The sequence below is a fragment of the Misgurnus anguillicaudatus genome, chromosome 24 (genome assembly GCF_027580225.2).
Source record: "Misgurnus anguillicaudatus chromosome 24, ASM2758022v2, whole genome shotgun sequence".
Classification (NCBI taxonomy): domain Eukaryota; kingdom Metazoa; phylum Chordata; class Actinopteri; order Cypriniformes; family Cobitidae; genus Misgurnus; species Misgurnus anguillicaudatus.
Genome location: NC_073360.2, coordinates 3,587,769 through 3,612,428, shown reverse-complemented (window position 1 = coordinate 3,612,428; position 24,660 = coordinate 3,587,769). Strand labels below are relative to the sequence as shown.

The window sequence follows — 24,660 nt, the reverse complement described above, 5'->3', positions numbered from 1 at the left end:
AGAAGATACAGACAGCGGGAGAAAGGAACAAACGGCTGTACGATCGGACTGCTCGAGATGCCCCCCTGTTACCAGGTGAGAGGGTCCTGGCGAGGGATAACCGGCGACAGGGAAAAGGAAAGCTGAGCGACCGCTGGGAGGCGATCCCGTATGTGGTCTGTAAGCAGCAGAGGCCGGGACAACCGGTGTATACCATCCGGCCCGAGGGAAAACCTGGCCCCGAACGGGTGGTACATCGAAACATGCTTCGCCCCTGTCCGAACTACCCCGAGGCTGTGAAGGAAGGGCCCATGGAACCAGTACCGGCGGCCCCCTGGATGGAGGGATGGGCTGTGGTACCGGGCCGACCTGTGGTGGCGCTGCCCCCGGCGGCCCAGATGCAACCAGCGCTGGCACCCGAACCGGCTGAACCTCCAGCTGCTCAGATACAGCCAGAGCTGGCACCTGAACCGGCTGAACCTCCAGCTGCCCAGAGGCAACCAGAGTTAGCACCCGAGCCCGTCGAACCCGATTCACCCGTGAGACGCTCCCAACGGGAGAACCGAGGACGCCCCCCGGCCCAGTACGGTGAGTGGACGACACCGAGGCATTCCAGGGACTAGAATGCATTGGCGGGGGAGGATGTCACAGGGGTGACGATCTTTTGGGCGGAACCAAAAGTTGGGAAAGTTTGGTTCCGCCCGGATGTTTCCGCCCGGACCGGGAAGAGAAAACACCGGACATCCGGTAGCACCGCGAGGGCTGTAATCAGCCAAACTATGGACAGCTGTGAGTTATTAACAAGAGCGCCGGGTGATTGGACGAAGGCAACACCCAGGCAGATACTTAAGAGCAGTTTAAACCACAGTTTGGGGTTGTTATGACCAGTGTTGGTGTGTGCTGTAGCGCCGAGTTAAACTCACCGGGTACGCCAGTCGGATTGTTGGACTTGCTCTCTCTCTCTTTGTGCATCGTGGGATTTCGGCTGATGCAGACATTGAAGACCTTACGGGTTGGAAAGTAAACGGAGACTGACCTTGTATGAATGAAGTGAAAGAAGAAGGAACGTGCTATCGTGAGTACCCATCTGTGTAGTGGTGGTATTGGAGACTGGAGAAACCGTTATCTGTGTAGCTGGAATCATCGTAAGGAGAAGTTAACCTAAGGAAGCGTGAGATAACCGAAGCACCGCAGTTGTGAGTAAACGAATTCATGCATTGAATGTATCTTGTTTGTACTTGACCTGGATATCTTTTAAGTGCTCTCCAGCGAGAGTGGGTGGCCCTGCCCCTGAGTCAGCGTGGTGGGTGAGCCACAGGATCTTTGTGTGAGACAGCCACAGTGACGGAAAACAACTGCTAGGCCGTGTTACCATCTCCACATTCTTGCCCAGAGCGAGGCGAAGGAAGACGGGCGTCTATTGTGTGCACTAAGCGTGGTGGGTGAGTCTTGGATGTAGAAATTTCACTCTGAAGTGGTGCTGTGTATATTGCAGTGAGATTGCTGTGTCGTGTCAGACGTACCCCGCCTCCAGTCCCTCGCTAGGGGCGCTGAAGAGGAAAACGGATCCTAGAATAACCCTGTGTACGATTATGCTGTGAGTGTGTTTCAGCCCTAGAAATTACGGAGTAGTTCCTGAAGTACTTTCGTAGCCAGACGCTTGGCGGACTTGTGTTAGGAGTGGCGGTGAAGATCTGTACGACAGGCGGTGTGAGTATTACCAGTTTCATTGCTACTTTACCCGTGTGCTGTTTATCATCACAGAGTCAGAGGCGAAGGAGATCCGCTGCCCCGAGGTCTCTACAAAGGGGCGCCCCGGTCCGGTTTTTCGATTGCCAACGGGCGTCGAGGAAAGGGCAGCGCTCGACCCGGTGTGACGGCGTGACACTCCCGCCCCTCTGTTGAACCAACGAGTCAGACAAGATCTGTCCTCCCCCTGGAGGACAGATCTTGATCTTAGTTTTAATTCCCCTTTCCCCAAGTCCCCATATATTTTAAATATTTAAATAAATAAAGAATATTTTTATACTTACCTGTACTCGTTGTTGTCTGGTCATTGGGTTGGTTTTGGGGACCTCCTCGAGGTGGAAGTTAGAAGGGGCGTGGCTAAACCATTTGCGGCCAGCCCCTGGCTTGTGACATGTACGCCCACAGATAGCATCAGGTCCAGCAGCCTTACCTATTTTTGTACTTTTAAATAATTTTTTAACTTCTTCCTGTTGTATTTTTATTCCTCTATGAGGTTTTAGCTTTTCTCTTAGTGTGACTAGACTATCTGAGAAGGGTCTCTCAAACCTACAAAAAAAGTATTAAAAATATCTGGCAACTCGCCATCGTCTGTATCATTAAATTTGATCAGTTGCCTAGTTCTACATACCGGCTGATTAATAGATGCCATCGTTTTAATGCCTTGCCAGGCTGCCTTTAAATCCCCACTGTTATATTTATTTTCAATTTTGTTTTGCTTTCTTTATTTCGTTTTTGACTTCTCTTGAAACAGCTTTTTTCTCTACCAAGTCTCCTGAGTAAAATGTCTTTTTTTTCCTGTTGATAACACTTTTCAATTCTTTCGTTACCCAAGGCTTATTGTTAGGATAAATGACCACTTTTTTAGATGGAATAATCATATCAACACAGTATTTGACATAGGCAGACGTTGTTTCCGTTAGTTCATTAATGTCATTGCCCGTATCATAAAAACAAGACCAGTCAGTACAGTCCAGACACCCCTGTAGAGAGGAAATACTGTCTTCTGTCCAGAGTTTTATAATTTTTTCCTCACGCTCAAGACGTCTGAATGCGGGCTTATACACAGGCATCAAATAAATACCGTTATGATAGGAAGCACCAAGTGGCGGCATAGCCATTGATCTATAGGCTCCATGTACTGAACCATAACATAGATCTAAAATGGTGTTCCTCTGCGTTGTGGAACAAGTTATATACTGTTCATATGATCTTAAGGTCTTATTTAGAGTACAATGATTAAAATCTCCTATAAAAAACTTGGGGGCCTCTGGGCAAATAGAATCCAGTCTATGAGTGACATCAGCGATCACCTGCGTTGCAATTGAAGCATTAGCACGCGGGTGGATATACACAAGCGTATAGAACAGCTGTTGGAATTCTCGCGGTAAATAAAATGGCCTGAGGGACACAGATAGCAGTTCAATATCCGAAGTGCATATTCTTTCTCTCACTACCACAGTGTTACAGTACCTTTTATTTACGTAGAAGCACACTCCTCCTCCCTTCCTTTTACCAGATGTAATCGGGTCTCGGTCCAGGCGAATCGGGCTACCGAACCCGCTCATAATTAAGTCCTCGTCCCGATCTGACTCCTTTAGCCAAGTTTCCGAAAAGGCGAGAAGACAAGTGTCTCTTATGCCGGGGTTAAACTTGATCCAGGCTTCCAGCTCATCTGTTTTATTTCTTAATGACTGCACGTTAGACAACAGGATAGTGGGGAGTGGTGGTAGCTTACGGCGATTATTGAGCCTGAGGTTTTTGAGTCTTCGATGCAGGCCTCCTCTTCTCCCTCTTTTCCGATGTTTACTCCGTGCATGCAATCTGCACAATTCCGCTGGAATTTCCGGTATAATACCCGCAGACGTTGTTTGTAGGGAAATAAGAAACTCTCGGCTGTAGATAGCTTTCCCCCGCGCTCCATACTCCAAACCATAACAGGTGGAGAGCTCCACCAGTAGCGTTATCACAATAAATATAGCGAGCGCTTGATCGAAAGTCTTTAAAAGCTTCATCTCTGAGTCACTGACACGTTCATTCACACATAGACATCAACATCCACAGATAGACACTTAATAAACCAATAAAAAGTAATAAAAAGTTGGACAAACAATGGATGGACAAGCTGCTGGGTCCCACACGCACTGGAGCGCCCCCAGTGCACACATATAAAATATGTGTGTATATGTATGTGTGCATGTGTATCAACCCTATATCACGAAATTGCGTGACTATTTCACGCATGGACCAGCGTGAAAATGTCACGCTTTGCCGCGTTTGAGCGTGAGCATGTCACGCTTTCTGTTTGTGTCACTGTCACGTATTGGTTACTCAACTTTTTTGTCCCACTTTCAAACCATTGTCGCTTCGGTTTAGGGTTAGATTTGGTGCTTGCGTTATATGTCACTTTAAGTATTGGTTTATAAAAAAAAGATACAATACTTATTCTTTTATATTTTCTAAACTTTAACCAATTGTCACCTGACGTTGGGGTTAGAGTTTGTTTAGATAAGGATGTCATTTTATGTAAATCTGACCCTAAACCGAACGACAATGGTAAGAAATTAGGACAAAAAAGTTGAGTAACCAATACGTGACAGTGACACAAACAGAAAGCGTGACATGCTCACGCTAAAACGCGGCAATGCGTGACATTTTCACGCCATGCGTGAAATAGTCACGCAATTTCGTGATACTGGGTTGTGTGTATACATGTGAATGGCCCCTACGCTGATAGGATTTTGTTTTCTTTCTTCATGTCTCGTCCTCGACCCCGAGGACAATGAGACAAACAGACAGAGTTCTGGAAAATGTGAAAGTCGACACACCTCTGATCTACTGGCTGACCTTCAACATGATGCCTGACCAACGACCACCAGCAGAATCTGCTTAACCTCCGCTTAATCTTCTTATCCGTTTTTATGTATGTACTCCCAAGGGTTTTTCCCTCCTAGGACTTTTTTTTATTTCCCGGCTAAAAAGTCTGGGTTTTTTTACTCCTAGGGGGTTTTTCAACCCGGGGAGGCAGCCTTCTTGGGCTTAACTTAGCATCCTCTTCTTTACGTTACATTAGTAATACGCACGCTTATAATGTTGATTCATAGTCGCAGCAAATTTAGCTGCTTGTGCTATTGTGTATTATGTTGTGTTAACTGTCGATTTTCTGTGCTTTCCACTGCTTCTATTAATGTAAAGCTGCTTTGAAACAATCACCAATTGTGAAAAGCGCTATAAAAAATAACATTGAATTGAATAAAGTAAACGAGTATATGCGTTTTTATTGGTTGTTGCGTGAAATCTTACCCAGATACATCAGTGCTATTTTCTGATTGGGTCGCTCGACTAGAACTCCAGAGGAGACGGGCTTGATAGAGAGAGCAGTACGGCCAAATACATTTTAGGTGCTGCAGCATATTAAATATATAATAAATAATGTTTCCGCGTAAGAAATACAATGTGTGGCGGGAGTGCATGCATGACAAAAGACTGAAAGCCCAGCTATTATCAGACCGCCCGCGGCCTCAAAACTTTAGCGTGTGCAATCTGCACCATAGAACTGGCTTAAACAGACAATCTGACGGGTTTTAGAAGATTAAATACAACCCGAAACTAAAAAACAGACCAGGCCTTTATTTGAGATAGCCGTTTATTTACCCAAACCTGTCATCACACCAGGCGTCTATTTGGGACTCGGCTATTTTTTTAAGTTTTACGGTATATTGCTTTTCATCATTAAATGTGAATGTTATTTGTACTTCTCGACTCCTCGCCTTCCTTACCATAGGCATCCATGACAAAATCATTTCATTTTTGTGAAGATCAGATTCAGAATGATTATCAAAACATACACAGTTTAAAATTATAAATTTTAAGTGCGCCATCTAGTGAATAATTGCGGTATTAAAGATAACCATAAAAAAATAATCAGGAACACATTTTTTTTCATGCAAATGTTTTCTTTTAATTGACGAGATAACTCGTCAATGGTGGGGAAAGAGTTAAAATGTCATTAAGACTTTGTTTCTCATGATCCGTTGGGGTGTAAGGTTGCTGCTAGAGCATAAATAATGTCTGCTAAATTCTAAAGCTCAAAGATCAATACTTTTTCTTTAACATAATTCGCTTTTCAAGGACTATACAGAATGGCCAGTTTGGACTCCAGCCCTCTACTTCCCGAATATATGATCTCAATATAAGAGCTTTTGACTAACCTCCGCCCACAGGAATACGTCAGCCGCCAGCTTAGCTCAAACGCCTTATGTATTTCTGAAGGAGGGACTTCACAGAACAAGGAACACATCAGCCCGTATTTAGGACAGTTAAAACAGCAGTATAGAGATGAGTAAATTCTATGAAAAAATGTGTTTTTACACACAAAACATGAATACTTTATATTGTGCACCGTAAACACAATCAAAGTTTTGAAAAACACAGGAAAACTTCCGCTTTAAAGGGACACTCCACATTTTTCAGCTCCTCTAGAGTAAACATTTTATTCTTACGGTTTTTGAATCCATATCAAAATAGTGCATGAAAATAGTCCCCTGCTATTGAAAAGTACTAAGAGAACTATTTCCGTCTGCTGCGTATTATCATTGCGCCTCCTGCAGCCATGTTACGCCAGCAAAGTCCTTGATTATTAGGCCAGAATAGTTTCTAGTCATATCTGCCTAGAAAATTACAACTTTAAATTTTCTGTCTGTCTTAGAACACAATATAACTACAAAGAGTCAAGTTTTAAATAGGAAAAATATTAAAACTATTTGGTTATTTTTGAGCGTAATTCTTAGTGGTCTAATCAGATTCAATGGATTGTGCTAAGCTATGCTAAAAGTGGTAGTGCCAGACCCGGAGATCGGCTGAATGGATTCCAAAATGGTAAGAATCAAATTTTTTACTTTAGGGGAGTTGGAAAATGAGCATGTTTTTTTTTAAAAGTGGAGTGTCCCTTTAAGTATAATCTTTTGATGTCTGTTGCGTTTTGTTAAGGTATTTAAAATTATTTTACATAGTATTAACACTTAATGACATTTTAAAGACAAGTTCAGTTTGTACCACTGCAAAAAAAAAAACAAAAAAACATTCATGACGCTGTTATAAAACTATTTGACACCTATTAATTAACACTTAATGAATACATGCTACATGTCTATACTCTATACTAAATCATTGAGGTCGTCCAATTGGATGTTTCTCAATTTTCCATGGTCTAGGCATAACAGAGGAGACCCAGCATTTTCAGTGGTGGCACCTAAATTATGGAATGGTTTACTATAAAGCTAGGTAGTTTCTTAAGTTTAATAATTAATATAATGTTTATGACAGATTCATGACAAGTTATGTTGTCTTGATAGTGTCAAGTTGTCATGACAAGTTTTGATGTATTGGTTTATGTCAAGTTGTCATAACAAGACATCTCAAACAATATCATCTTTGCATTAAAAATGACATAACTGAGCGAATGACACTTGTTCATGACACGTGTCATGTCATGATTATGAAGGTGTCGTGTCAGTCTCATGAACACCCCTTCAAGTAAACTGTTACCACATTTTTTAAAATCAAAATTAGTAACACAAGTTAATGCAACACGAACTAACCTAAACAACTTGTATTTTTCATTGGAAGTTTATTTTATTTAATACATTTACTAATGTTAACAAATACATTTGTAAATGATTTTGTGAAATGCATCCAATTTGAAAAAGAATGGCAGTGAATTCTTGATTCATATACTATATTTTGTCAGTCAAGTAATTTCTTAAGCATGCAAGTTCTTTTTGTTATTTTATTTTATAATAAACTAATTACTGGTATTTTTTCTTTAAATGTGTGCTCCAGAAACCTATAAATACAGCAATTTCTAAAATATCATGGGCATCTAAGTATAGAAACATTGACACAATTGCCAGTGCCGGGCAGTAGCTTCACTACAAGTAGCGAAGCTAGTAGTTTAACTACATTTTTCAGTAGCTTGGCGGTAGCTTAGCTGCTTTCTAAATCAAATAGCTTTTCAGTAGCTTAGCTCTTTTTTTGACCAAGTAGTGAGGTAGCTTCCACACAAGCTACAATTTTCCAAAAATTTCTGAAGTCGTCCTGAATTTGAGAATAAGCGCGTCATTTGAATCGACACAGGACGTTGTTTGTTCCGTATTTTCGAGTTGTGCAGCCTTCATTCATACAAAACATTACCACTCGCATTCTGTGAAGACTCGTGCTCTACCTCTGACTGGGTTATGTCACCAAGCCAAGCTAATATAAAAACATGTAATAAATATTACAATTGAAACTATTAATAGAATGTGCTTTGGCGGGCACCTCACAGACTCTGTGCAGGCTACCTGCTGCCTGCGGGCCCACGTTGGAGACCCTTGTGTTAAGATATGTCAGGGCCAGGTGTTTTTGAATAAAGACAGCTCAAACATGCATTTTATTCTGGGAGTAGGATAAGTCCAGCAAACAGCCCCAAAATGTGAAGTACCTAGGCCTATATTATGCTTGTATTGCCTATAATTACCAAAATGATACATTGAAACTGAATAAATAATTACATAATAAAAACTGGTTAAAAAAAAAAGTAGCTTGGATGTAGCAAGCTACTATTGATGTAGCTTAGCTTGCTACATTTCCCAGGGGGGTAGCTTCAGTGTAGTGAAGCTTCATTTAATGTGAAGTAACTGGTAGCTTAGCTCACTACATTTTCCAAGTAGCTTGCCCAGCACTGACAATTGCATGCAATTGAATGTAAATCAAAAGGATTCAAATATAGTTTGGAATTTTTTTATAAAAGCTGATTCAGTCACAAATGATGAGTCACAAAATATGGCAAAAATAAAATCATAATGTCATTATCTGAAAAAGATAAAGATTAAAATAAAACTTTAAACAATTAAACCTTTACACAATTAACATTTAAAAACAGCTAACAAATAATGTATGACCTTATGAAACACTTTACTCAGCTATTCCCTCTTGTTTGTTTAAGAACAGTCTCATGACTTGCTTTCGTAGTGTTGTAAGATTTAATCCATAAATCAGGGGATTTAACATAGGGGGAATGAGGAGGAATTCCATGGCCATGAAGTTACGGATACCTTGTGGCAAACTTCTCGAGCCATAGCGGCTGTAAAGTACATCAAACAGCAATGCAACAGCCACATTCATCAATGCAAGCAAATGTGGTACACATGTCTGTATGAATTTGTGTCTGCCCTCCATTGACCTCCTGCACTTTCTAATCAAATGAATATATGAGCAAAATATCAATACCGCATGACCAAAGTAGAGAAGAATTACAATGTACCCAATCACATTATTGACTGTTGTAGAAACACAAGAAAGTTTAACAACTGACCAATTTTCACAATACAGCTTGTCAATACTAGAGCCACATAGGGTGAGTCTTGATGTTAATGCAATAAGAACGGACATACAAAAAAATGGAGCAACCCAGCAAAACAAGATACATTGAAGAACCCTTTCCTTGGTCATTTTTGAATGATACTCCAGTGGTCTACATATTGCCACGTACCTGTCATAAGCCATTACTGTTAATGTTGACAAGTCACATAAAACAGATGAATAAATGACAAATATCTGAGACAGACATCCAGCATATGAAATTACATGACACTGAGATAATAAATCATACATAAATTTAGGGTAAAATCCAGCTGTGCCAAAAAGTGCATTCATACACAAATTACAAATAAACACATACATTGGCTCATGAAGCTTCTGATATGAGATTATGACATAAATTACAATTACATTACAAAACACAATTAACGGATAATACAGTGCAGTCAAAGAAATAAAGATATATCTGTTTCCCATTGTTTCATTTAGTCCAGAAAGAGAAAAAACTAAGAAACTGGAAATGTTCTCCAGTGCAGGCTTCATCTGCAATCATATGAACTTTTTATGCAGTTATGTTATCAATGTTTTTTATAATGTCATTCACTCTACTAGTTACTAATGTTATGGTACAATTTACTTTTTTAACAGAAAATAGAAAAAATGGATTCAAAGTTTACCTATGCAGTTCTCTGTAAGTAGCATAAACGTGTCCTCCTAAGATACAAGCAAATTAAATTGTTAAAACCTTACCACAGTACTACTGACTGTATGTTTGTTTTGTACAATGGTCAATAGCTGACTCGATCAGGTATATATGGATACCTCATGTTAGTCCCATGTTAATAGACTTGTTTTTGACTATTTAACAGGCCTTTAACAAACTCTCTTAAGACAAATTTTTATATGTAACACATGATTTTAGATTAATATAATAATTTAAACTGATCCATATGATAAGGGTCACTTTAATTTTTTGATGGGTTACAAGCCTGACTCTAACCATTGGGGCATGACTGCCCTCGTAGATAAAATATAACGATTGTTTTCAATAAAGCATTTAATGTGTCCATCATATTTCTTGATGAAAGATCACATGTAAAGATACTGCATTGTTAGCTGCTTCACATCTAGTAATTTGAGATATACATTATTATGAAGTTTAAGCTGTCATCTTTCTTATGTTCAATAGCACTGCATCTTCTAGAGTCACTTGTTGAAAACCATTCATCAAATTTACTACTCAATTGTCTTAATCGGTTGAAATCTATCACAATTAATAAAAAGCTTCTATCTGTATAGCGGGTACATCAGGTTCATTATCAGATAAAGATTCCCCTCTACTTTAGGCAGCCAAATACACTAATAGTTTACATTCTAGAACAAATTCTGTTGTTGAAACGCATAGTCAATTGGTAAAGTTGTGCTGTACTGTTGGAATGGCTGGGAAAACGTCTCGGTTATGACTTGTCCTCTATGCCATAATTATTGTGTCTGTCATGTTGTGAAGGTGTTGTGCACAGATCAAGACATAAGAACTTAGTTAATAGGTAAGAATGAGAGGTTCTATTTATCAGAGGTAAAGGCAATCTGCGCACCTCATAAGCTAAGGAAATAGCTTACACAATTTATTTATTAATGGTCTGTTTGTAGGCAGGTTGACCTTTATTAAAGGTTCCAAAGCAAACCCACATTTGATCCAATCTTCTGTATAAAAAAGACCTTCTGATGCATTCTTCTAATGCCCTAACAGGACATAATAAGTGTAAAGATCTTTTCTCCGCTGACACATAAGGGGGAGGATAAAAGGCCTGAGGAATTAAGGTATGTAGAATAACTTTAATTCTGCTTGAAGTGAAGGAGAAGCAGATTGAAGGTCACCCGCTCTCTTCAGAGAGATGATGGTCAAAAGAAATGATAATTTAAGAGACAGATGTTTATCTGTACTAGGCTAAATAAGTTTAAAGGCTATATTAATCCCTTCTAAAACCACAGTAAGGTCCAATGCATGAACTCTTACTTAACTGTTTCCCTGCCAATGACAAGTTTTTTCGGCAATCTTTAATACCGTTATTATCTACCAGGTAGATACTTACCAGGTGGAACTCAGGGGCTGTGAGCGACCACAAACCCACTCACCCGCACATTTCTCTATCGCCAGCGGGTGATATCGGGAGTCTGGGTACCCCTCATCAGGGTCCCAATGACCCTGCCACCCATCAGCGGAGTCAGGTGAGTGCTGCACCACACAGCGTCTCTATTTGTGTAGCCACAGCCCACACAACTTCCCGGTCTGTGTCATTGGATATTACGCACGATTCGCCTCGGTTGTGTGATTCAGTATGGCCAGTGTCCCCCAAAATTGTCAGGCATAGGGTCAGTGAAACATGCCGATGCACATGTACTGCGTGCGGAGATCGTGGTCCTACTGTTGAAGGACGCGATAGAGCAGCTCCCTCTAACCGAGATTAAGTCAGGATTTTACAGCTCTTACATTATAGTACCAAAAAAGGCGGTGGGTTACGGCTGATCTTGGATATGCATGTACTGAACTGAGCACTTCTTAAAATGCCATTCAGGATGTTGACGCCGAAAATTTTTTCAATGCATTCGCCCCCAAGATTGATCTGCGGCCATAGACCTGAAGGACATGTACTTTCATGTCTCGATTCTTCCTCGTCACAGGGCGTTTCTCTATTTTGCGTTTGAGGGGCGGCCATATCAGTACAAAGTTTAATATTCAGGCTGTCTCTTTCTCCCCGTCTCTTCACAAAAGTAGCAGAGGGGGTTTTAAAACCCCTAAGAGAGAGCGGAGTTCGCATTATAGCTTATCTCAATGATTCGCTTATAATAGCTCACTCTCGGCAAACGCTTTGCAAACCCAGAGACTTAGCACTTTGGCATCTCACTTGTTTAGGTCTTCAGGTTAAGTGGGAAAAGAGCAGTGCAAAGGATCTCTTTTCTGTAACGATAGATATCATGCAGGAAGCAGTTGCAGGAAATGTAAACACAGGTTTATGTAAACACAGGAAATACCACAGGTAACAGGAACAAACACAATGTCCAGATTACGGTAACAGTGATTGAAGGACTATGGTGGTAACCAGGTAATGGTGATTGCTGGTGACGTTGGTGGAGTGGGTCTGTGGTAATAATCCAACTGGTGAAGACCGGACCGGAACATCCAACACGAAGACGACACAATAAACAATCCACACGCTATACAAAACAATCCAAAACGATACGACGATACGGAGACCGACATAGAGCAAGGATCTGGCAGGGAACAGAAAGCTGAGTGAGTATTTATGGAGAGTATGTAATGATAAGCAGCTGGACTAAGACAATCAACACAGGTGAAGGGAATTGAGATAACGAGCACATGACATCACAGGTGAGTAAAAACCATAGACAAGACATGGAGGAAACTGTGTTTGCCTACCGTGACACTACCCCCTCCCCTAGGACATCACCTAACGTTCCCAGCCTGCTTTACTTGTTGATGGTAGTCATTAATGAGGGTGTGATCCAGTATGTCCTGAGCAGGCACCCAACTTCTCTCCTCTGGACTGTAACCTTTCCAGTCCACCAAGTACTGAAATCCATGTCCCCTTCGTCTAGAGTCCAGAATACGATTGACCGAATGCTATGACACGAGGCGGGGGGGGGGGGGGACCGGAACAGGCGGGTTAAGTTGTGAACCGGAACAGGCGGGTTAAGTTGTGAACAAAAAACAGGTTTGATTTTAGAAATGTGAAACACAGGATGAATTCTCCTTTACGCAGGAGGGAGGTTAAGGCGAACTTTGGACATGAATTGGGGATAAACGGAGATAAACGATGAGACAAAAACACGCAGGGATGAACTTTTCTGTCAGAAGGTGTGCGCTGGAAAAGCACTGCTCCTACCCCCATCTCTGACGCATCGACCTCCACTATGAACTGATGTGAGCGATCAGGGGAAACAAGAATGGGAGCTGAAACAAAGCAACTTTTGATTTTGGCAAACGCAGCATCGGCTGTGTCTGACCCCCTGAACGTAGTACTAGGGGAGGCCAAGGCCGTCAGAGGAGCGGCTAGTTGGCTGAAATTGCGAATGAAACGCAGATAAAAATTGGCGAACACCAGAAATCTCTGCAGGGCCTTGCGAGAATCTGGGAATGGCCAATTCACCACAGCCTTAACCTTGTCAGGATCCTTGCGGACACCCTCAGTTGAAATCATGTGCCCTAGAAAAGAAACAGACTGCATGAAAAACGCATTTTTCCGCCTTGACAAAAAGACCATTCTCTAGCTACCGAAGAAGCACTCGTAGTACGTGTTGCACATGTTCTTGGAGAGATGAAGAAAAAATCAATATGTCATCCAGGTAGACATATATGAACTGATCTACCATGCCTCGCAACATGTCATTAACGAGTGCTTGGAAGACCGCAGGCGAGTTTATTAGCCCAAAAGGCATGACGCAGTACTCAAAATGGCCTCTATGGGTGTTAAAAGTGGTCTTCAATTCATCCCCCTCCCTGATGCGGACCAAATGATAAGCATTACGTAAGTCCAATTTAGTGAAGACGGACGTTCCTTGCAACCTCTCAAAAGTTGAAGACATCAACAGCAAAGGATAAGTATTCTTTATCGTTATGTTGTTCAACCCTCAGTAGTCAATACAAGGTCACAAGGACCCATCCTTCTTTCCCACAAAAAAGAACCCCACCCCTGCTGGAGAAGAGGAAAAACGAATGAACCCCGTTGCTAGAGAATCAGACATGTATTTCTCCATGGCCTTCATCTCAGGAACAAACAAAGAGTATAACTTCCCTTTAGGCGGAAACTTACCGGGAAGTAACTCAATAGCACAGTCATAGGGATGGTGAGGAGGTAGAGAATCAGCCCGAGACTTACTGAACACCTCCTCCAGGTCATGTTACTACATGGGCATGTTAGACAAATCCACTGCTTCCCCCAGAAACACAGACTCAGAAACAGTTAGACACGCAGACAAAAGACAAGACTTATGACACCCCTCACTCCAGCTGGTAACAGTCCCAAGACGCCAGGCAACTTTGGGGTTATGTTTGTGAAGTCAGGTGTGTTCAAGAACAAGAAGGTTCCGTGATGTGCATGATGATAGGGAATGTGTCCATTGACTACGAAGGGAGCAATCTGGTGAGTAAGTTGTGTGATCGATGAAACTCCCCTCGGTTCCCGAATCCAGAAGTGCGTGGCAGTCGTGAGAATGAGTGGACCACCATAGTTTCACCAGGAGGAGCGTTGAGGTGAATGAGGTCTTCTTGGCAGAGATCCTGCCTGATAGTAGCCTCAGTTTTACTATCGGGCTTGCTCTTTTACCGGGCACTGATGGATTTGATGCCCGGCGCTGCTGCAGTATAAACACAAACCCAGGGATCTCTGCCGGAGCTTCTCCTCCCGGGAAAGCCGAGCGTGACCCACCTGCATAGGCTCGAGATCGTTGAGGGGACTGGCCGCACCAGTGTTGCTGGGTTGAAGAGAATCCAGTCTGACGGGTAAAGGTGCAGTAGCTCTCCGGCGTGCTGCCTGGGTGAGTTGCGCATCAACCCTGATGGCGAGGTTGATTAATGTGTTCAGCATTGAAAGTGGTCAGCCAGCCCATGCAGGAAATGATCCCACTGCACCTCTTTGTTCCACCTGCACTCTGCCGGCCTGGTGCGAAACTCAATCGCGTAATCAAAAATGGACTTGTCTTCCTGGCAGAGTTCGGAGAGGAGTCTTGCTGCTTCTCTCCCGGCGATGGAGCGATCAAACACCCTATTATTTCATCGGATAGGGAGGAGAACGAAGAACAGCAGTCATCACGGTTCTCCCACACCGCCGTCCCCCAGAGGGCAGCCTTTCCAGTCAGGAGTGAGAGCATGAACGCCACCTTCGTTTGCTCGCTGGAAAAGGTTCTGGGTTGTAAGGCAAAATAGAGAGAACAGTGAGAAAGGAATGTACGACAGAAACTCGGCTCACCCACATATTTCTCCTGGATAGGAAGTCGTGGTTCCGACTGGAAATCGCTCTCTGGTGAAGTAGATGTAGCGGGGGGTGTGGGGGCGCAGTGGGAGGTTGTTGATGTTGCGGGTGTAGGGTCAGCTCGGACACCTTTGTCACCATTACTTGGACCGCTCAACCCATGCTTTGTCTTGGCGGTCCATCCTTTGAACCGCCCACTGGAGAAACTCTTCAAGAGGAGATGGGGAGTGATTTCCTGCTGCTTCCATTTATGGCCAGATCCTTCTGTACAATAGATATCATGCAGGAAGCAGTTGCAGGAAATGTAAACAAAGGTTTATTTAAACACAGGAAATAACACAGGTAAAAGGAACAAACACAATGTCCAGATGACGGTAACGGTGATCGAAGGACTATGGTGGTAAGCGGGTGATGGTTGGTGGAGTGGGTCTGTGGTAATAATCCAATTGGTGAAGACCCGAACATACAATACAAAGATGACACAATAAACATAGCCTGGTAATGCCATCCTCTGCTATTTTGCTTCGCTTCATAGACAGAGTCTGGCTAGGCATAATTGACAATCGTTTTCCTTCTCGTGGGAGGGGCTTGTCTGAAGTTTAAAATCATTGGTCTAAACGTAAGCCAATCACACATAACATTTGGATATGATGTGCTTTATGCGCCGGATCAGCCGCATCGAATCTCTGCTGTAAAATACACGTATGATGTGAAAACAAACCCATCGAGAGAAATACCAGAGTTAACATGGCTATGAACGACTTTTGCAGATTATGTAAAGTAAATCGGGCCAGAGCTAGTTGAACACTATCCTAACCGTGGCTTTCCACTCACGTCTAACGGGAGGAACGCCCCTCTCTCCTCTCAAACTCTTCCACCAGACAACCATAACCATATGTAAATTAAATCTTCCTACCTTATTTTCTGGTTAATCAGGAATGTCACCAAAGAGTGCTTGCCCACGCGTCCTCCACCATTAACTGTGAACAATATAATTCCCTTCCATGATTTCTCGATCGTTGTGCACGTCAAGCTGTGCTGCACACAGTTTCTCGCTGACGATCGGTAAAGATGATAAATTAAACTTTTCCAAAAACTTGTCAGGAGTAGGGCAACAACATAATCTCCATTCAAATGTTTAACAAACACTTTTCTTGTTCGGGTTTAAGTTGGCAAGTGCCGGTTCTCCACAACAGAGCAAATAGCTTTCTATGTCTCCATGTCCACAACAAACTACAACCGTGATTCTGCGTTTAGCGTCTACGTCACGGCTCTCAGCCCGCCCTCTGTTCGTTGATTGGACGGCCGTTTTGAGACCGGAGGAAAACGGTTTGAATGGGAGGTATCTCAGACTGAGTACAGAAGCGTAATGAAATTTAGCGGAAGTACGAAGTCTGACGTAGTCAGGCTACAATAAACAATCCACACGCTATACAAAACAACCCCAACGATACGGAGACTGACATAGAGCAAGGATCTGGCAGGGAACAGAAAGCTAAGTGAGTATTTATGGAGAGTATGTAATGATGAGCAGCTGGAGTGAGACAATCAACACAGGTGAAGGATCGAGATAACGAGCACATGACATCAAAGGTGAGTAAACACCATACACGAGACAAGGAGGAAACAGTGTGTTTGCCTACCATGACATTTTCTCAGTATGGAACTGGACTCGGTCAAACTAACGGCTCATTTAACAGAAGCACATGTACAGTCAATAATGACATGTTTCAATACCGTCAAAGACAAGTCGCCGGTCCCCATGAAACAATTTCAGAGGCTCCTGGGGCATATGGCAGCAGCAGCGGCCATGAGACTGCTTGGACTGTATGAGACTGCTTCAGCGCTGGCCGAGTCCTGAGGAGAGTGTGGCACAGTGGTGTGCATTGTGTAACCATTACACCTGCGTGCTGTCTCCCTTTCACTCCGTGGTCAGACCCAGCATTTCTCTGGGCTGGTGTACCCCTGAAACAGGTCTCCAGACATGCTGTCGTGTGCACAGATGCCTCCTCCACGGGATGGGGGGCAGTGTACGGCGGGCTTGCAGTTTCAGGGGTGTGGACAGCACCCCAGCTGCACTGGCATCAACTGTCTCAAGTTGTGGGCTGTATAACTTGCACTTATTCATCTCAGAGCTATGAGGAAAGGATATTAGTTTGCACCAACAATATTGTGACCGTTGCGTATATCAACCGTCAAGGAGGGTTACGCACTCATCAACTGTCTCATCTCGCTCGTCATCTCATATGGAGTCAGAAGAATCTGAGGTCTCTTCGTTCCATTCATATTCCTAGATCGCCCAATGTAACGGCTGATGTGCTTTCACGAGCAGCGACCCCACCCCCAGTCGGTTCAGCTGATTTGGCTGTTTTGTTCACTAATCGACCATTCACTCGGCATGGATGCACTGGCACACAGCTGGGTGCGGAGTCTGCGCAAATATGTGTTTCCCCCAGTGAACCTTCTCGGACAGACACTGTCCAGGGAGGACGAGGAAAACATTTTACTGGTTGCTCTCTGTTATCACACCAGGAACTGGTTCCCCAAACTCACGCTCCTCGTGACAGCACAAACAGAAGCAGGTGCCAGATCCTTGCTCTATTTCTTTTAAAAAACTGTACTTTTACTTTCAACTGTCTCTACTGTCAAATGGTAAAAATTAAAAAATATATATATAAAAAGTGTGAAAGTCTCGCGAGATGTTAGAGAGGCTGCGTGCATTGCGAGAGGGGGCTACGCATCACCCTTTAGCGCGTGACGATGATAGTATAGAAGCAGATGAGGGTGTGTGCGTTGTGCGAGGCAGATCACGCGTGGCTTAAAATTCGGTTAATGTTTTCACTCCAAAAGGTTTAAATCGAATAATTTCATAATGCGATGCATGTTTGGTCACTAAACGAGCTGACATCTCAGCGTACAGGAATTCAAGATCCAACCTGAAACAACAAAGTGGTGAGTGTCACAGTAATGTCTATTTGAACACTATTAATGGCCATTTCACACGCTGTCCAAGTGTTTTTGCCATATGCACTCTTGTGCAAGCGATGACAAATCCTAGTGTAAGTTGAACCTTACAAACAGCATGTTCACATCTGCACATTTCCATATCATTTCCCCACAAAACTAAACTAACTGAACAGCATAATCTAACGACGTCTTGCATTTACACACAAATCCGGACACCTCACTAATGTGTAGAAATACATTCAAATAAAAACGGGATTGTATTTTATTTAAATCCTTCCTAAATAATGAATAAAGATAAAAGAATAAAGTTTGATTTTAAAGAAACATGTATTATATATTAAAATAAGTGTAGAGTTGATTTGCACAAGTTTGTTTGTGTTGTAAACATGAAAATAAATACAGAGTTAGCCGTCAGAATAACATCTGTGTGTGTTTGAGATTTTTTCTCAAATGACACGTTATGTGATGTTAATGTACCCATTGCAGGACTGAGATCAGACCAATGAGACTTTTAAGGAGAGGTTTGTCAAAACCCTCCAAGTAGTCTGAAATTTAGTGCTTTTGCGCTACTTCTCTGTCAGTTCAGAAGTAACGAGTAACTAACTACTTGAGTAGTTTTTTCATGTAATACTTTTTTACTCTTACTCAAGTAAATAATTAGATTGATACTTTTACTTGAGTACATTTTTGTATAAGTACTTGTACTTGAGTATAGATTTTGGGTACTCTACCCACCTTTGGTTTGTGCCCCAGCTGCATGGGGCTCTGTGTAGATTTCATGTTCTCCCTGTGTCAGCATAGAGGTTATATGGTTGCCATTACAGTTCAAAGACACTTGTACTGGAAACACTAGAATAAATTGGCCTAGTGTGTGAGATAGAGAGAGTGTGACTGTAACATTACTAAATGGTGGTTCTTGCCATGAATGCAGCCATAAAGGAGAAAAAAAGAAAAGATTATTGTAAGTTACATATTTGTCAAAAAACATAAATCAGCTAAAGGAAAGTTGCTTACTGCTCACTTATAAAGATAAACAAAACTTAATTTGCAATTTGCATTCTGACAAGTTAAAGCTCACAGGCACACAGGTTTATTTCAATATACTTGTAAAAATACAAAATATTTATAATTTATTATTTATTATCCTCAAATCATTAGAGTCTTCACAACAAAAGGCATTGAAGTATACATTTATTATTATTATTATTATTATTATTATTATTACAAACATTTGGTGATACACAACCCAAACTTTTATTCTCAATTCTTTGCAGCTGTGCAACTGTGACACAGACAACTGTAGGGGCTTAATTATACATGCCAATTTATTTACATCACTCACTTAATTTAGCCATTACTAGTTATTCAAAATATACATTTCTGCATAATAAAACATGTCAATTAAATTAAAAGCTTAATCTATGAAAATGTGCACTGCTATGTAATAATTTTAAAAAGTAACATTTATGTGCCAAAGGTACTGAATATGCAAAAATGACAAATTTAATAAAGAAAAGTTTGTCCTGAAGTAGAATTTAGCAATAAATATTTCTCTCCCATGTAAGTATGTCAAATAAACTTTATTATCAGACAGGAAAATAAATGTAAATCTAATAATTATAATCTATATCTTTTAACTGCTATCAGTCAATATGGATTAAACAGTAAAGTCATTTTGACAGGGACTTTCCTCGTACAGCAAGTTAACCTGAAGATCAGGTGATTTTGATCAAATGAAAATTTTATTTTTCTCATGACATTTTAAAACATTTAGATGACAATGTAATACTGCATGGTACAACCATGTATATATATATATTATTTTGTTGATAGTTTAAATGGATTACATTCTACTTTACTTCCTTAATCAGGAAAATTGGCAATTTTTGGTTTCCACTGAATCAAACGCCAAATATTTTTACGTATTTCTGGCAGGTTTAAGCCATAAATAAGAGGATTGACAAGAGGTGGAACTACCAGAAATTCCACTGAAAAGATTATGGCAGCAACCTTGTACTTGTCTGAATCAAATCGACTTAACGCAATATCACTAAAGGCTGCAACAGAGTAGTTAACAAAGCTTATAATGTGGGGAAGACAAGTCTGCAATGCTTTGCCCAGATTAGTGACTATATAAATACAAAGTGGGCAAAAACTTTATTTGTAACATCCAAGTAAAATTTTATATTTTAGTTTCCATTTGTTCCAATGAGCATATAATGTATGTTGTTTTTGAAGAGTATAGTGATTATATAATATATTTGTAATACTATTTTTATTTTAATATGATAATCTATATACATATTGTTCACTGAGTCACTAAATCACTAAGGGGTGGTTTCCCGGACAGGGATTAGACTAGTCATAGACTGAAATAAATGTAATTGCTGTCCAAACTAATAACATCTTGCACTGACATGTCTAAAAATACACCAGTGCCCTTTGTTTTGCGTCAAAATGCACACAAGTAATGTTTTTAGTAAGGTGTGTTTGTTAAGGCTAGTTATATTTCATAAATAATCTAAGGCCTAGTCCTGGTTTAAGCTAATCCCTGTCCAGAAAACCACCCCAAAGTGTTGTTCTCAAAACTGTACCTTTGGCAGGAGTCCACTTGTCAAGTGCTCAGAAAAATAACATTATCTTAACAAATTAAGTTGAACCATTTCAACTTGTTTTTATAAGTTATGTCAACTTATCACAAGTCAAAACTTAAACTAGTAAGTTGAACTGATTTGCAAAACAAAGTTGTTTTGACTTTATGTTGCTTTTTTACAGTGCATGCGGATTAAAAAAAATAATTAATTACATACGGGGACATTTTATAGACATAAATTTGAATTTAACTGAATAGAACTGTTGTGCACTCACAGCGGGAAGGTCGCTGGTTTGTGACCCAGCTGCATGGGACAGTAGGCCTTTCTGTGTGGAGTTTTTATGTTCTCCCTGTGTCAGCAGAGGTTCTCTGGTTCCCCTCACAGTTCAAAGACACATGAACTAGAGATGCTACAATAAACTGGCCTGTGGTTTGTGAGAGAGAGTGTTGACTGTAACATTACTAAATGGTGGTTCTTGCCATGAATGCACCATAGAGGCTGCATGGCTGTAAAAAAAGAAAGAATTATTATAAGTTAAATATTTGGCAAAAACTGGAAAAAATAACAAAAAGTAAAGTTGCTTACTGTTCTCTCTTATAAAGACATACACCACTGTATCTGTAACTTGCATTCTGACAAGTTACAGCCCTCATATAACAAACACAGTTTTATTTCAACGTACTTGTAAAAATGTGCATTTTCAAATATTTGAATAAAGTTTTATTATCCTCAGATCATTAGAGTCTTCACACCAGAAGCCATTGGAGTATATATTTATTATTATTATTATTATTAATATTAATACAAACAGTTGGTGATGCACAACCCAAATTTTTATTATTTATTATTTGCACCTGTGCAACTATGGGACCGGACTGACACGGGCTACTGTAGAGGCTTATTTATACATGCCATTTTATTTACTTCACTAACTTTATTTAGCAATTACTAGTTATTAAAAACAATTTTGCATTATAAAACATGCCAATGAATTTAAAAGCTTAATATATGAAAATGTGCACTGCTGAGTAATTATACAAAAAGTAAAATTAATTTGCCAAATTTATTGAAGAAAATATGTCTTAAAGTATCTTTTTGAAGAATATAACAATAAACAATCAAACAGTTCTCTCCCAGATAAGTATGTCAACTAAACTTTATTATCAGAAAGAAAACCACATATTAGTCTAATAATTAAAATTTTCTATGGGGCGGTTTCCCGGACAGGGATTAGCTTAGTCCTAGACCAAAAATTAAAAATAAAAATTTAAGAGCTATCCAAATTGAAACCAACTTGCAGTGGCATATCTTGAAATACATCATTTTAGTAAGGCATGTTTGTTAAAACTAGTTATATTTCCTTATTAAACTAAGACCTAGTCCTGGCTTAAGCTAATCCCTGTCTGGGAAACCACCCCTATATCTTTTAACTGCTATTTGTTAATACGAACAACCTAAACATCAGGTGGTTTGGTGTAAAGTCTTGTTTTTCTCATGACATTTTAAGAAATGAAGATGACAAAGAAGTGTAATACTGCATGGTAAACCATGTATATACATTATACATATGATTAAATTCTACTTTACTTCCTTATTCAGGAAAATGGACAATCGTCGGTTTCCGCTGAAACAAACGCCAAATATTTTTGCGTATATCTGGCAGGTTTAAGCCATAAATAAGAGGATTGACAAGAGGTGGAACTACCAGAAATTCCACTGAAAAGATTATGGAAGCAACTTTGTACTTGTCTGAATCAAATCGACTTAACGCAATATCACTAAAGGCTGCAACAGAGTAGTTAACAAAGCTTATAATGTGGGGAAGACAAGTCTGCAATGCTTTGCCCCTGAATTCTAATGAACTTTTTTGACAGATGATAAGAATTCGAACATATGTGTATAAAATGAAAAAGGCAGGCAGAAAAAGGGTTGTTGTTGACATAAAAAATCCAATAATGTTGTTGCTCAAAGTTGAAACCCCGCAAGAGAGTCGAACCACAGACCAGTTGGAGCAGTACAGTCTTGCTATGTCTCTTCCACACAAAGGCAACCTAGCTGACAAGAAAATAATTGAGCCCATAGAAAACACTGCATAAAGTGATGCTATTGCCATGTAAAGTGTTGTAAATTTTGAAGTCATAATTCTGTGATATTTTAAAGGGTGACATATGGCAACATACCTGTCATATGCCATCAGTGTTAAAACTGTGTATTCAGATATTGCATAAGTATAAATGATAAAAATTTGAACAAAGCACGCCAACCTGGAAATAGCATTTGTATCAGAAAGAACATCAGCTATTATCCTTGGAAAGAAACCAGAAGAGCCGTAGAGGTCATTGACAGACAAACATGATATTAATATGTACATTGGCTCATGAAGAGATCTTTCTTTAAACACCACACATAAAATGACAACATTAAACAATATAATGGCTAAATAAAACAAAAGAGCCACTATTAGGATCAAATATCTAAGGTGAACAAATTCCTTGAATAAAGTAAAGTAAAAATATGAAGGCATGGTTCCATTCTCCATTAGGTGACCTTAGAAGTCAAAGCAAGCTGCTGTTTGTTATTTATGTCCCAAAAGTTTTTGATGTTCTCTAAGTCCAAAATATTTTAAGATTTCTCCTGTTAGTGAGATGATCTGCCAATTAAAGGGAATTTTCCAAATGGGTTTGATGCAGATTATTGTAGTCTTGTCCTCAGTTTAACAAAGATATAACTGCTGAAGTCTCTATAAGCTTTTTATATACTGTTTCAACCAAACTTTCATGCATTACCATATATTTACCATACATTTGGCAGTCAAATTAAGCAACTTCATCGCACGCAACTTATTGAATCCCTAAAGACAGATCCGGGGTGATGTACATACAATAAAGTTTGCATAGCTGTGGCTATTTGTCAATAGGGGTGGAGTTGAAAATCAGAAAATTTAAAAACTGGCAACATAGGCAGAGTTGCACGTTTGTGCTTGAGGGGCACCTAACGGTAAACAAGTGTACTGCAATACTTTGAGATTAGCGAAAGAGTGTGGCTTCATGTATTTTAGCCTAAAGTTACACAGTCTACCTAAAATATCACGATTATACCAATAAAATATGAAATCTTGTATTTCTGTTTAATTTATTTTGGAGCGCAACAGTCCTTCTTGATTACAGTTTTTCTCGATTGCTAAAACACTATAACCAGGCTTTTGAACTAAAATTGCCATTTTTCAAGAAGCACAATCATTTTGCTGAAATATAAACACTACTCCCCTGCTTTAACACATGAGTCAAATTTGGTTAACTGTTACTTCAAAACTCTACACACAAATCCCTACATTTCTCAGTGCTTACACCATCTGGTCATATGGAAAGCACTAGCATTCAATACTGTTCACTTAAGTCAGCACAGCTTGGGCTCAGTAAGCAAACAATTACCAAGGTGGAAACACGAAGAGTCAAAATGGAACACACAGTAATCAGATCCTTCAATAGATAGATAAAAGGGCCTGAATCAGTTCACTGAGCTTTGGAACAATGGATCCACAGAGAAATAAAGGAATAGGACATGGAGAAGGAGGAGGAAGAGGGACAGGAAAAGGAGGAGGCAGCAGAGGAGGGAAAGGAGGAGGACATGGTGAAGGAGGAGGAAGATGAGAAGGACGTTGTGAAAGAGGAGGAGGGAGACGAAGGGCAAGGTGACAAGCAGTCTCAGATTCGAGTCACTCTAGCTGACCATGTCCTTGTTCATGGTATGACTATGAGGGAGGCTAAGCGACGAGTAAAGCCTAATTTGAGTCGCTTCACCGTTGCCTCCATCTTCAGAGCCTTCAGAGAAGAAAACAGATAGATGTACTTACAGTAAGACTGCTCTGTACAGTAACTTTAGTGTGCATACACTATTGGACTATGCTCTTGGAATAAAGAAATGCATAAAATTGCCTTGCATACAGATCGACATATCAGCAGATGAATGCCAGGGGTGGATCATGCAAGAGGATTTTACCCTCGCTGTTTGGCTCGGACCAATAT

General features: G+C 40.5%; 2 protein-coding genes across 2 annotated transcripts; both read right to left on the bottom strand.

Moving 5' to 3' along the window:
• Positions 1–8,455: 8,455 nt before the first annotated feature.
• On the bottom strand, positions 8,456–19,115 carry or62c5 (odorant receptor, family 62, subfamily C, member 5). The gene is made up of 3 exons (XM_073863011.1): positions 18,777–19,115; positions 9,762–9,798; positions 8,456–9,627 (listed from the first exon to the last, which is right to left on the bottom strand). The coding sequence occupies exon 3, from the start codon at positions 9,625–9,627 to the stop codon at positions 8,680–8,682; it is 948 nt and encodes a 315-aa protein (XP_073719112.1). The 5' UTR covers positions 9,762–9,798; positions 18,777–19,115; the 3' UTR covers positions 8,456–8,679.
• A 2,693-nt stretch (positions 19,116–21,808) lies between these two features.
• or64a1 (odorant receptor, family 64, subfamily A, member 1) lies at positions 21,809–23,422 on the bottom strand. Its single transcript, XM_055195433.2, has one exon. The coding sequence runs from the start codon at positions 23,172–23,174 to the stop codon at positions 22,227–22,229; it is 948 nt and encodes a 315-aa protein (XP_055051408.2). The 5' UTR covers positions 23,175–23,422; the 3' UTR covers positions 21,809–22,226.
• Positions 23,423–24,660: the final 1,238 nt, after the last annotated feature.

Excerpts from the sequence above, each read along its gene's own strand:
- or62c5 (XM_073863011.1), bottom strand. The coding sequence starts at position 9,627 with ATGAAGCCTGCACTGGAGAACATTTCCAGTTTCTTAGTTTTTTCTCTT.
- or64a1 (XM_055195433.2), bottom strand. The coding sequence starts at position 23,174 with ATGGAGAATGGAACCATGCCTTCATATTTTTACTTTACTTTATTCAAG.